The following is a 15,201-nucleotide window of genomic DNA, read 5'->3' as shown; positions in this document are numbered from 1 at the left end:
CAGATGTGTTGGTTCTCGGGTGGCTCTAACACGAAAGAGATACCTGACAGCAATCGCATAACTGATAGTTGAAAGCCCAGTGTACTGTGTAAAACTGAATTACTGTAATATTTAGTTTTTTTTATTTCATCTGTAATACCCACTGTACTACACGTATGCACCAGATAAAATATAAAAAATAAAAATCTGGACATGACTAGTTTATTCTATAGCAGACAGAATTTCTATAGGTAGGTCAAGGTCATTTACTAATTATTCCATGACGCATTCACACTTCACCTCTCTCATCAATAGACTGTTGGTTTAAGAAACGCACTGTTTTCGTAAGCAGTCGATACTACGAATTGTGGACGAGGGTATGCGGAATGAGAGAGAGGGCAAAATTCAAATTATTATATTAAGGCCACCCGTAATTTCTTACATATTATACATATTATGTCTGTAAATTGAATGTGTTCTCTGGTCGATTTGCCTGTTTTGCTGGACGAAAAAAAAACCCGTTTTTGTGGGAAAAACCTTGCTATCTACGCCTGAGACCAACTAACTCAGCCACGGAGTGAAAACAGCACATAAAGTTCCTCGCGTCATCAACGGGATTCGAACCTGGGCCTTTTCCAGCCGATGTGGGGAGGACGGCGACGATACCACTGTGCTACAGCGCAGATGAGAGAGCGAGCTCAGCTAACGAATGACCTTCAACCGACTGTAAAATTTCTCTCCACTGTTATGCGTCTGTTTATCTTTGCATTTCACAAGAGCATTTGCCGAGGAAACAACAGCCAAGAGGCCTTAGTATGTCGTATTAAATCCCAGTTACCGTGAGGAAAAAAACGTCGAAGACGGACTAACTTGGTCAATGGTGAAAAACGTTCCTAGAAGTTTTTCCTGGGGATGGGATTTGAATACAGGCATTTATGTTTCGAACGTAGAAGGAAAGTTTATGAGAAATAATAATTTCAAGGTTATTCATGGATTCCAGCAATAAACTAGTTTTTCACGTGCACTGTGGTGGTCTGTCGTCACCTCCCATCTCATTGGTTTTTGGTATGCGCATGTTTCAAAGGACGCAGAAGAAGGAAAGAAAAGATAGCTAATTTACTTACGTAATAGTAAAGGAATAAACTTACATGACATTCGCAGTAATTAAATTGTGTTTGCGGTAATTAAAGATGGATATTGCCACAGTAGCTTTTGCACCAATAAACCTCCACCCAACGACAACAACAATTAAAGATGGTTGCTTTTCTACATCCATCGGACGTTTTTCCTATTCATAAAACAACTACTGGTTGTGATGGGGGGAAGAAAAAGAAGATGCCAAACGCTGCCGCTGGCAGAACATCTGCAAATTCTTTTGCCGATGAGTGCCGCCACATCCTTTTAAGTAGTGTGATCATTCAATCTCCAGCACCTTTGATCTATTCTGACAACTCTTTTTATTTATAATGGCTCTCTTTTCATTATTATTTTATTTTATTATTATCACCATCGTTTTGTATGTTGAAGATGAACTTCAGTAAACATAATTTAATTAGATAGGTTCCATGCTGCCTCGGCATCCTGACTCAAATATCTGTAGTTCTTAGATGCATAAACGACAAGTTCTATCGTGATAACAATCACATCCTTTGGACGTGAAAATTATTATCATTAATCGCAACGTGCCAGATATCTCAGATGTTGCGAGCCACCGTTAAAAAATGCTGTCTTTCGATTGTGACATTATTTTTTTTCAGGTTCTGAAATAATAGCAATATAATTACAGGTTCTGTGCCCCCATCGAGATTCACGAATGGACCTCCTGTGCTCTTTAATAGTCAATTCAAATTAATCGCCCAGGCTCCCTGAACCTTCATTCCCCCCCCCGCAGTGGTAGACTGGGCGATATGGTAGTTTCGCCACTTCCACAGAGTCACAACACAACAATTACCCATGTTTTCTTTCTACCGAATGGTCGTTTTGAAATTATCTCGTAAAAATAAAATAAATTGTATACTGTGCGACTGTGAACCAAAGATACAATGTGCTGAACATGTAGATTAAAATTTATTGACTTTGTATTTTGTATACATGCTTACAAATTATAAAAAAAACTTTTAGTTTCTCTTCTGTACTCTTAATTATTATTCATAGTATTCTGTATCCAACTCTCATATACTGGTGCACTGGAATAGATAGCAGGAAAACCAGGCTCAGCGCATCCTACACCCCAAGATGTTATACCAAACTGATACCACCTTCCTCCCTCCATTTTGCACTGAAGAGGTCCACCAGAATCTCCCTGAAAAGAGAAATAAATCCATTATTTAAGTTTTCTTTCTTAAAGTTACAAAGAAACTTTTTTTTTCTTTCTTATGTTATATTAGGTATAACAACGGTAATAAATTTTCTATACCTTTTTAAGTATTCCAGAGACTACAGGATAAATTATAAGAAAGACGGGATAAATTGTTATATTTATTAATTTACTTCTGTAATGAAGCTATTTATTATGAAATGATGGCGAAATTTATGTCCAAGGATGGTTGTTCCTTTTTGACTGTAGATATACAGTACTCATAAAAGAACTGCATTGTTACATTTTTCCCCATTGCAGATCAATTGTAACACCCAAGACGGTCAGTTGTAACAGATATAAATTGATAGGAACATTAACATACTATTAATATACCAAGTATAACTAGTTTTTATTCTTCAGAGGATTGTTTTATGTATTTATTATACTAGGTGTTCCCTGCCAAAAACTGGCATACCCGCCATATTATACAATACCAAGTACGGTATTGTTAATAGATATATTTAAGACACGGATACAGTTAGTCCAGTCCAGTAAAATACGCTCAGGAACTACGACTCCAATAGGAAGCTCACTAAAACGCCATTCCATCAATTATAAAAAGTGCACACTGATGAAGTTCAGACTTAACGAATATGCCACCATAAAGAAGAATCCACGTTAGCTGACTTAAGTCCAAAAGAAGTAATGGGTCCGCCAAAGATGTGCTCTCCACATGAGGTACATCTTGGCAGACTAAACACTGTTATCAGCAAGTCCAGATAAATCAAATTAAGTCCACCCATTATCAGCAGTCCATCAAGTATATTCTTCTTCTTCTTGTGTTATAACCCAGGATGGGTCTAAACCTTCTCGACGTTGTTCCACCAATAAGCCCTCCCAGAAGTCAAACTTCTCCAACTTCTTATTCTCACGTTCTTTAAGTCCATTTCTACGTCATCCACCCATCTTTTTCTGGTCTTCTTCTCGCCCTCTTCCCTGTAGGTTTCCATTTCATTATACTCTTAGTTGCTCTGCTATTATGCGTTCTCATTACACGTCCCAACCAGGCAAGTCTCTGGCTCTTCACAAATCTGACGATGTCCGCACCCTGAATAAGATGGTCAAGTATATATGGTTCACCATCAAGAAATCAGAATATAGTCCGAGCTTGAAACTCTTGGCAGCACATAACAGAGGAGATGCAACTGGGTGAATAGCAGACATTGGGAGCTGAGCAAGTAGAGCAGAGCAGACTCCCACCAGTAATTGGAACAGTACCCACATCCTACGTCTACTCTGCTAATAAATATTAATTTGTTAAACGATTTGGGCGCCATTGCCCACACATTCTTCAAGGGATTATGATCTAGCAGAATATCAGCATCACCTTTCAAAATTGTAAATCTGTACTGTAGTACTAAACGAGCCTATGTATCTTTCTGTCTTCAGCGCCATAGCTCCGTGGCTAAAACACCCACAGACCTGAAACATTTTGCGTGTGTGCTGATAGAACTATGTGGTTTAGCTCACCGTTGTTATCGTTTTGTTCAAACGAATTTATTCTCTCTTGAATTATTAAAATTTATAATTTTGTTTCTAACATCCGTAAGATGGCGGCACTATCTACTGACAAATATTACGAACTAAACGTTACAAGATACGAAACATAATAATTTGCAGTTAGTGATATTTGTTGAGAACGAAAAAGTTTTAAATCAACTAAATTGGCAAATCTGCGATATTAACTGATAACATTGATATTATAAATAAAAGAAGGCAGGCATTGATTAACAAATTAAAAAAACAGCCTTCCCACTAGTCTGCTACACCGAAGGCTGTGCCCGAAGGAGGCCAGAACTTCAGTTCAGGATTCCATTATTATTATTATTATTATTATTATTAGCCATATGGTGCAAGGAAGCCTGAGGCTTATGCTGCACCAGCCAAAAAAAAAAAATTCCCGAGTTACCCTGAGAGAGAGAGAGAGAGAGAGGAATCACCAAGAAAGAGAAGAATGATGATATCCAGCTCAGGACCCTGGGTGTGCCAAGCCCATACTTACCAGATGTGAGCCCCTGGGGGTAATTTCTCTCCTGCAATGTCCGGACTGGACCAACTGACTTGAAAGGAGCTTCCTTCCCTCTTGACACTCTTCAATATCATTCATGGCACTTAATAACCATAAAAAATAATATATAGAGTGGAATCCCGGTTATCCTAAACAATAAACACTAGTAGTAGCAATATGGTGCAAAGAAGCCAGAGGCTTTTACTGCACAGTCCTAAAAATAATAAATAAATTATATAGTTATGGAAGGACGTGAATAAATTATAAAATAAAATAAACTACCTATTTGATTCCCTCCTCACATAGGCACCTATTTATCTGACTTTTTTTTGTGTCAGTTTTTTTATTCAAAATTCTATTTCTTCTTCAAATAAGTGAATTGGTTCTCATTAAATTCTTTATTTGACCCATCTTAAACGCTTCACTAGATGTTGGTTTGCCGGATATATATTTATTATAACGACCCTTTCATTTTCAATTTCTGTCTCATTAGGATTAATATAATTAATGGTGAAACTATTTCTTCATATGTGATAAATCCGAATCATCTGCATCTTTGTTCAGACACATTCTTATCAATTTACTATTTTTCTTTTCTTTTTTTTTTTTTTTTTTGCTTCATTCATAATGCTTTATGAGAGCGTAATTATAATTTTATTATACTTGTGAAAGTCTTGTTTCTTACAGTTAAATATTAAGAGTGTCAATTTATTTGAGTAAAATTAGGAGAAAAAAATTTCGGTTAATTGAGATTTCGAATAACTGGAATTGTACTGTAGTTCGGAAAGGACGTTACGTGGTGGTTCTTACGAAATATATTCGAAGAGAAAACTTCAAATATATTTCGAACATATTGAAGTTAAAAAAATATATATATTGTATAAAACTATATTTTATATATATATATATATATATATATATATATATATATATATATAATTAATATAGTTTTGTGTATAGTTATATAAAACTGTGTGGTACATATTTGGTGGCTTGAGTGAAAATGTAATTTAAAATAAAAATGCAGTATACTTTTCATTATAATTCTATTATGAAAATGTGGGAATTATTCAATGAAGTTTCTTAATTACCTGACAGACGTTTTTCCCTCCTTCTTCATAACCTGCACAGATCATTCCATCAGTAACTTGGTTTATGTTTTTGTAAATATCCTTGCATTTCTCATGATCTACAATAGGGATCTGAACTTTTTGTAAGATGGCAGGACTTGAACCTTCTATGATAGACAAAATACATTTTGGATTAGCTGCTGCTTGCACAGAAATTATTCTAAACATTTATACTTTATTTATATGTTAAATGTATTTAAGCTCAAGTGATTGCCTTTGCACACCCACAGTTGTTTAACTAAACGAATCTCGGGTTAGTCCATGTACAAGGATCCGTTTATTTGAACGGTAACCGTATCGTTCAAGTCATCTTAAATCGAAAGAAAAAAAAAAACTGAATTTAAAGAATTTAATTTTCTAAGCACTTAGAAGTTGCAGAAGGATATGTTTGAGATTAGAAGGAAGAGATTCTAATGATCTAATCTCTGACAGTAACGATGTACATGACCCTATCACCCTCATGTAGTCTAGCTCGTTTAAATTCAGAAAAAAAATTCTTGTTCTGAATTTAAACGTACAAAAGAAAAAGAAGAAATGTCACAATGTATCCTTATTATATAGCCCTCGTGGGTAATACAGTTGGTAGGATCACCATCTTCCCCACACTGGGTGGGAAAGACCTAAGTTCGAATCCCGTCGATGGCGAGAGGAGTTTTTACGCGTCTTTTGCACAATGTGGCTGAGTTAGTCGGTCTCAGGCGAGAGTAGCATGGGTTTTTCCCGGAAACTCGGGTTGGGTTTTTCATCCAGCAAACAGCACATCGACCACAGAACACGCCTAATTTACAGACATATTTTATATATATACAGAGCAATATGGCCTAAGTTGTTGATACGCCTAAAACTCTGTAACAATTAACTATCCATTTGATCTTCGATTGGCACATGAAGCAGGTTTGTTTCATAAACCCGAGGGGTTCACATCTGGTGAGTATGGGCTTGGTACACCCAGGGTCCTAAGCTGGATATCATCATTCTTCTCTTTCTTGGTGATTCCCTTCTACTTCTCTCTCTTTCTCTCTCTGGATAAATTGGGTTTTTTTTTTTTTTTTTTTTTTTTTGCTTGTGCAGCAAAAGCTTCGGATTCTTGCACCATATAGCTAATAATAATAATAATCAAGTGTTGACAACTTCATTGTTACAGTTAAGGCTGGAGAAGGTTATCTTAAAGTCCAAATTCATAGTCATTTTCCTACACACCTTGTCTTTTCTTCTAATTCTGCTATAACAACCTAGCAAATGTTGGGAGAGAAAGATGAGATGAGTCAGGGAACTTCTAACTCGCTTCTCCCACTTTTGCACGTGCCTGGCTACAGTAACTAAACTCTCAATTCTCAGACTAACAAAGGAACACGCAGTCTTCGTGGGAGCGTGCATACCGGTGAACAAATACAGTTAGAGGGGCACACACATGTCTGCCTTTATAATTCTCGTAATAATGCCTTTTTTAGAGTAATAAAACCATCTAGCATGCACTTTTGACTGCACGCAACTTTCGGCTCGCGCACAATAAGTTGCTGACTGCTTGCTCTATGCAACGAAATATTTTTACCAAACGTGACGCAATTCTCAAATGAATCCAAAATTTCATTCATCTCAACTTCTTTAAATATTCTGCGATACACGCAGTCTTCGTGGGTTTCAAGATTAGATACAGGAAATAGTGTCTTGGTAGTAGGACACTATTTAAAAAATATATATATATATATTGTTTTGCTTTTCTTTGCTTCCTTTTTGTTATTTACCCGAGGGAAAATTGGAACTTTTCAAAGCTTAGTCTGAAATCACAGAAAAATTAATTTTTACATTATTTTAACAAAAAAAAAAAAAAACCCTTTTTTGTTTCAAATAATAACGCTTGAAATATACATTTTAAAAAATATATTATATTTTTCAAAGTTGTTTATTTTCAAGAATATTAGATAATTTTGATTTATATTTATTTATGTTTATTATTATTTTTATTTATTTATTTGATATTTATATTTTTGGATTATTTATTTTTTTATATATATATTTTTGGATTATTTATTTATTTTTTATATATATATTTTTTTTTTTCAGTTTTTATTTAGATTTTTTTATATTATTTTTTATTTTATATTATTTATTATTTGACTTATTTTATATTATTTATTATTTGACTTATTTTATATTATTTATTATTTGACTTATTTTCAAGATTTATAATATTTGATAATTATGATATACAATTAACTATAATATCTCAAAAATATAAATTATTTTTATTAAGAAAAAAAATATATTTTTTTTTATCTTAATAAAAACGGAAGTAATTTAGATTATGATATAGTTCAGGGCTAAAGCCTCAGGTTATGTAAATAATTAACTAATGCACAAGTTAGTGCAATTGCATCATTTCAGTACATAACTAACTACTTAAATAGTTATAAATTGCCATCATTAAGTATATATCTCATATGGTGACGTGTTACTTATTCGAGGTAGTGCAATATCATTGCAAGTTGTGAAGGTTCACAATATGAGATATACTTAATGATGCCAATTTATAACTACTTAAGTAGTTGGCTATGTACTGAAATGATGCAATTGCACTAACTTGTCAATTAAAAACGGAAGTTTACAACTAGTAAAAAACTGAAGCCACTCACGAAATCTTGTGTGGCCCCATCCAGTAACAACACATATTCTGCCCTCCATAACCATTTCAGAATTTCCGAGACAAATCGGTTTTAGGTGTTTGTGTTGACCTTGAAGATCTAGGGGTGTTGCAAGTTTAAGTAGCGCCACATCTCCCGTAAATGTCTGACTGTTCCAGTTGGGATGTTTAATCATCTGTAAAGTTGAAAACGTCAAGCATTAGGTAAAAACTGTAATTAGAGAAATTAAATAATTTAGCATTGAACATGGGTTAAGAAAATATATTACATTTTAGGATATTACGTGATCAATGGAATACCAGGAAAATTTCATTCAGATGGGAGCAGATACTCAGCTAGGAAAGTCACGCAAAAGACATGCAACGATGCTTGGTGAAAGATTATTGCAAGCAGAATAAGCAGCATTGTTAAGGCTGTTTATAAACATGCTTGTGTATAAGATGGAAAGAAACCACGAATAAGGCATAGAATAACAAGTGCAGCCTTTTGGACCTCTTTTTTTCTTTCTTTTTTTTTTTTTTTTTTGGATAAAACATCTCCAAATGGCTCCAGAGGTGAAACTTTCAATTCTCCTCACCCCCAGAAAAACTGCCAACGACTCCTATATGATCTTTAAAAACCATACGAAACCAACCATCGGGCTCCCTGGAATTACCACACAGATATCGACAATGAATTTGTCTCGTTAAATTATCCCACAAATAAACGTATTATTTATGTGAATTGACTATATCGGATATAAGGTTACGGGTATTACATCAGTTTTTTTTTTTGTTTGTTTTTTTTTAATCCATATTGCTGCCTTGCAAACAGTACCGCTTATTTTGTTTGCAATACACTTCCCCAGACATCGTTCCAAGAGGTTCCAAGACGTGATTATGTGCGCGTTTCCTAACATTCTGTGCAATGGATATCATATACAGGAAGGCTAAGGCCTTTTCCAGGGAAAAACCTCCTCAATCAGTGATGATTGATGAGAATTTTATTTTATGCAACAAGTACAGAAGCGACATGACACAAAAAGCCACAGTGTCGTTAATGTGGATTGACCTTTCCTGGTATATTTCAAAATACGTTATTTTAATTTCTCGCAATGGGGTTGTACTATACATATACAGTATATGTTTCTTAAGATTATTCGTGTAAGAGAGGGAAAGAAACATTTATAAATAATTGGAAGAACCGGTATTCTATCATCTTGTTGTCACCAACCGTTTCAACATTTCGTCACTAGCTGCCGCCACTGTCACCGTTTTGTGTGTCATTGAAAATACGTTTACAGTATACGAAATTAAAAATTATTCACATACATACGAAAGAAACTTTTTTTTTTTTATTTGAGATGACACCAAACTGCCAAAAAAGCATATCTATATGTAAATAAAAAAATAATAAATAAATAAAAATAAACTTACATTTAATTATAGAACGTATGGGTTAGACGTAAATACATTCAGTAGCCCTCGTAATGTTGGAAAAGATCCGAGTTCGAATCCTGACACAAGGAATTTTTATGAACATTTTTTCACAATGTAGATGAGTTAGTCGGTCTCGAGCAAGATAGCACAGTTTTTTTCTCCATAAAACTCGGGTTTTCGTCCAGCGAACAACAAATCGATCATAGAACACATGCAGTTTATAGACACCTAAAACCCTACAACAATCAACCAAACATTTCAGTAATGCATGCGTAGTTTTCAAATGAGGCCAAGGAAGGTAGAAGATGTCAGCATTCCAAAAAAAGATTACGAAATACGAATTTATTCATTAAGAACTGAAACTGAAACTTCAGTTCTTAATGAATTTAGTTCTTAATGAATTTATTCATTAAGAACTGAAGAACTGAAAAGTTAGGCAATGTACGCATTCCATTCCATTTCAGCACGTTTGATTATCAATTAATGTATCTGTGGTGGTAAAAACTTTTACTGTGCCAAAACACGACCACGTGATGTTCATGTGATGGGTAGGATTTGTGTAATAGTTCATTTTAGAGGACGATGGGAAAGATTGATTAAACAAGGAAATGAAATTCGGTAATAACAAAAAAAAAATAATAATAATAAATAAATAAATAATAAATAAAAGTCGTTAAAAATATTCTAAATATGAGTTCTAAAATTTTGAAAAGGGATCAAAGCTGCTGTTCCAAATGTTCGCAATTTTTTACAATATAGTGGGAATCAGAGCTATGTAATGCATGAAACATATACCTTTAGATTTCTATGTAGGAGTGGAGAAGGACCGTTTAAAATTTCTATAGGCAATTTTAAACTAATAATAACGGCATATTCAGTACCGAAAAGCCCTCAACAGATCTGATACATAGTTTTTGAGTGCTAGCCCTTTCCATTTGCCGATGTAACTACCAACCTAATTTATTTATACAATTTTCCAATATCTTTCTTAAAATTATTTTTTTATTGTGCAACCAGTTTTTTTTTTCGTGTTATTAAAATGAATGAAGATCTGAATACCATATTCTACACTTTAAAGTGTTTTTTTTTTTTTTTTTAGTTCATTTTCCTTAAATTAATGTCAAATGAAAGAAAAAATCATTTCATGTGCGTGTGTGGTTTTTATCGTATCCCAATTCTTAACTGCTTTCAAACGGTGGCGGCAGCTAGCGGCAGGATGTTGAAACTATTGGGGATACTAAAGCGATTGATTACAAAATAAATAAATAAATAAATAAATAAAATAAATAACCGATATCCCATTATTATCATTATTATTAGAACATGCTTTAAGACAGTACAGGTATATCACTTAACTCATTCCTGTGAAAATTGTTTGAAATTATTAGGAGAAGATATTAATAATACATCTATGATTTGGGCTTTCTATAGGCCACGATCGGAATCTGTAAACAATTTTGCAGTAGGATGACAATTAGTCTTATAGGACTATACTTGTAGGAGATTCTAATATTAATTTGAATATACTGTACTTACTTATGAATCAGATAATACGATACTGATACTCTACTATTTTAAACAATTATGGGTTTGAACACATCTTATTTGGAATTACTGGGCAGCAAAAGATGGAGGGTGACAGAACTGTAAGTCCTTGTTTAGATCATTTTATAACTAATATAAAGTTGAAGTATATTAATTGTTATATATTATTAAATCAATTTTCAGATCACAGAACATGTATACTATTGTAAGATTTTTTTTTAATGTTCCATTTTATAAATAAATAGTGGATATGTACACAAATAAATACTAATAGTGGATATGTACTCAAAACAATATTCTATTAAGAAATTAGAATAAATTAGTAAATAATGTAAAGAAATTAGAATAACTGATTAGAAAAAGAAAAATTGCTTATCAACAGGTAAGCTGCAACAAAATTTAGAAAATATGTTTATGCAAGAGCAGTAACTTACACAACAAGTGTAAATGTATTTTCAAATAAAATAATACAAATAATAAACAACTCAAGGTTTAATACACAGAGAAATGAAAATTATTCAGTTTGTAACGTAAATTCTAAGAGTATGAGAAATAAGTTTAAGAAACCATGGATGACTTAGTTAATAGAAAAATTAATGGTTCAAAGGGATGAATATTTTAGGCAGTATAGAAATTGTCCATCATAAAGAACATTATGACAATTATAAAATACTTAGAAATAAACTTACAGGTATGATTAAATAGCAAAAAAAATCTTATTATTATCAAGTTTTTATGAATAAGCATATAACTCAAATGGAGAAATGGAATATTTTAAATAATCTGTTAATTGCAATGAAGAGATTATCTAAGGGAAGTCAAATTAAAACATTATTAGAAGGTTTCTGGTACAAATAAACTGTATGAGGCTACAAATAAGTTGGCCAAGGCTATTTTAAATATGAATAGGTTTCATAATCATTATTGCCAACAAGATAGTCTGCCTCAAATTGTGAATTCTTGTGTAGTTTTAACTCCATTATATACTGCAATTCTTAGGATAATTGAACATAAAAGAACAAGAAATCTTATAGATTGGATTGTATTACGGTAACTGAAGTTAAAAGGAATAAGGAACAGCTTGCTGTACTCTTAATGGAGCTTATAGCATGGATGTCAGAAACAGGATTGCTAAACAATTCTCTATTCTCATATCAGAAGGGTAGGAGTACACAGACATTATTAGAGAATTTAATGGATTCTTTTAACTTATATTTAAATAACAATAATTCCATCACAATTTTATTTATAGATTTGACTAAAGCTTATGACTTAATTGATATCCCTATATTGCAACAAAAACTACTGAAATGTATAAGGGGAAGAATCAATCAACTATTAGATGTTATTTAAACAAAAAAAAAAAAATAAAATAATAGTTGAAGTAGAAAATATAAAAGGAAAAATCATTTAATATAAAGAGAGGGGTACCCCAAGGACTCATGCAGGGCCAATAATATTCAATATTTATATAAATGACATATTTGAAGTAATTAAGAGATCTTTTATAAAAGTTTATGCAGATGATATAATTATATAGATGATAATCTTATTCATTTACAGAGTTGGTTACGTGATAATAAATTAGCACTCAGTTTTGAAAAAACAAAATCTTTGGTAATTAGACCTCCTCATCAAATTTTAGATAGTCATCCTTCTATTAAAATCCATAAACGTGAATGCCTTCATGATCAGAATTTCCAGAATTGCAAATGTCAAACAGTGGAAGAAGCTTTGAATCATTGTTACCTTGGGTTATGGATTGACTATTATAGTCAATCCATAATCTTATATAGTCTTAGTTGGGCAATTCATTTAACTAATTTGTATAAAAAATTAGATTTTATGTGTACTTTTTCTATTATATTAAGAATAAGTTGAATCTTAGAACAAAAGTTACCTTATATTATGCATTAGTGGACTCCCAACTTAATTATTTAGTTAATGTATGGGCACGAGCAAATTTATCTGAAGTAAGAGATGATAAATAACTTAATTAACACGAATTTGAGCCGTATAATGTGGAAAAAAATTTGGAATGACTCCAATAAGAGAAGGCAATTTTTATTAAAATAGAAATCCTTTATCCATTTTAGAAACTGAAGTTAAATTTAATTTTGAAAAATTTGAGCATTATTTTTTATGAGTTGAATGAGCAAAGGAATTTTTTACATAATTTATAGAATCCAAATTGTCTTGCCTCACCCTAGGGTTCTGAATAGATTTGGAGAAAGGCATTCATGAATATAATTAACAATTTGTTGGCTAGTGTTTATTTCAGATTTAGGAGAAGTTATCCTATTTTCAAATTAAAATATTTCATAAGAAAATTTGATTCTTAATGATTCAGTAGATTACAGTTGCTTTACATATAAATAGTACTCTCTGTTTACAGTGCGGAATGTATTATGCATAATAATTTCATATTTTTTGTTTAATAATAAATATGTTTGGAAAAAACTGTTTTATTTGTTGAATTATAACTTGTTAAAAATTTTAATTTTCTTAACAAGTTTATATATTGTAAACAAAATTTTTTGATGAATAAATTGTATTATATTGTATTATATTATTATTAGTAGTAGCAGTGGCATAACATGAAAGAAAGAAAGCTTATAAAGCACCAGCCAAAAAAAAAAAAAAAAAAAATCTTCCCACATCACCCCCTCCATCCCTTCCAAGAATTTGTCAGTTCTTCCTTGAATTTATTCAAACTACCCACCTGCACAACAACAGATAGACGTTTGTTCCAACAATCAACCACCTACTGGTTGAGTGCACCTGCACTGAAACAGCATAATGATGTATGTGGTGTTGGGTGGACTCTAACTTAGTCCATGCAATACTGGCTATCTGACTATTTATTACTTCACGAATATTCAAATTTTAGTGTTGTGGTTGTGAAATATATTTCTCTTCATGGATTTATATTAGTGGAGTTCCTGAGGGTTGGGTGCTGGGCCTTGTACCGTTTTTCATATTCACTAACAATATTGAGGAAGTCACATCAAGTTTAACGCCGAAATTTTCTGATGATACAAAAGTTGAAAAGATGGTTAAAGACAGAAATAAGGGTGTGCTACTGCAACAAGACCTACAGAAATTGAGCAGATAGAGAAGTGTCACACTGAAGTTTAACATTGATAAATGCAAGCGAGCAGTACTCGCAGCATAACATACTAATGGGTGTTACCACTCAATTTGCATGCATTCTGGGATTACCCCTGAATACATGTTGTACAATTACCCCTTTGCATTGGACTGTACAATTACTCCTTGGCCTCTTTCGTTCTTCACACCTAAGGTTTTGGGAAAACAGTTTTGGTTTTGGCAAGGAGGGTGATTGTTCCAGTGTGTAAGATCAGACCTCATCTTAAGTGCTGCATACAGGTTTGGAAGCCTAATTTTAGGAAGCATGTGGAATGGGTGCAGCAAAGATTAATGGACACGAAAGCATCAGGAAGTCGCCTGCAAGAAGTAATACTGAAACATCAAGGCCCATTCTCATTCTAAAATAAAACAATTTTAATGGTGGCATGAAATGAAGCGTACATGAGTAAATATAAATAATCATATAAAAATAATGAGCCCAATAATTCCAAAACTTCCATAAGTTAAAAAAAAACAACAAAAAAAAAACAATTTCCAATAAACAGGGTCAACGTTACTTATCACTTTTTGTGACTTACAAATTCGCAATTTTTGGGTGTTCAAAAAATAAATGCCTAATGTGATTTTAATTTTCTTGGTTTGAACACCTCTTGGTATAGGATATCAATAAAAAGTTAGAAATAAGATCACATAAATGAAATGCTTACCACAATATAAAGTTCTTTTTACTAATAATAGAAATAACGATATTATAAGCTTATGCTAAAATTAGTACTTTTTTTTAACGGCGATGAATGGTATTTTAACTACTCTTATTTTAAGTTTTCTGAACCGCATCCCGTCCGTTTTCAATAGTGAATTAAATCTCAGGAATTTTTGAAAATATATATTTTTAACTCTTCGGCCCATTTTTTTTTTTTTTTTTTTTTTTTGTATGTCCCCCGCTCCTGGTGTTTTTTTCGAATTGATTAGCCTAAAATCACTCAAGTGTAACAGCTTACATTTTGCT

At 32.7% G+C, this 15,201-nt stretch overlaps 1 protein-coding gene across 1 annotated transcript; it reads right to left on the bottom strand.

Moving 5' to 3' along the window:
• Positions 1-2,116: 2,116 nt before the first annotated feature.
• Positions 2,117-9,616, bottom strand: LOC150078207 (serine protease 30-like). Its single transcript, XM_090384491.1, has 4 exons — positions 9,534-9,616; positions 8,110-8,293; positions 5,438-5,583; positions 2,117-2,281 (listed from the first exon to the last, which is right to left on the bottom strand). Exons 2-4 carry the CDS (start codon positions 8,291-8,293, stop codon positions 2,117-2,119), a joined length of 495 nt encoding a protein of 164 aa, XP_090240617.1. The 5' UTR covers positions 9,534-9,616.
• Between the last annotated feature and the right edge of the window lie 5,585 nt (positions 9,617-15,201).

This window comes from Mastigoproctus giganteus, chromosome 11 (genome assembly GCF_048544385.1).
Source record: "Mastigoproctus giganteus isolate SK-2022 chromosome 11, ASM4854438v1, whole genome shotgun sequence".
Classification (NCBI taxonomy): domain Eukaryota; kingdom Metazoa; phylum Arthropoda; class Arachnida; order Uropygi; family Thelyphonidae; genus Mastigoproctus; species Mastigoproctus giganteus.
Note: the sequence above shows the minus strand (reverse complement) of the source record. Positions and strands in the feature narration are given on the sequence as shown.

Bases quoted from the DNA above. Each gene is read 5' to 3' on its own strand.
- LOC150078207 (XM_090384491.1), bottom strand. From the start codon at position 8,293: ATGATTAAACATCCCAACTGGAACAGTCAGACATTTACGGGAGATGTG. The intron at 5,584-8,109 runs GTGAGTGGCTTC...TGTCTATCATAG, and splicing joins ATGGGGCCACACAAGATTTC to AAGGTTCAAGTCCTGCCATC. The intron at 2,282-5,437 runs GTAATTAAGAAA...TTCTCTTTTCAG, and splicing joins GAGGGAAAAACGTCTGTCAG to GGAGATTCTGGTGGACCTCT.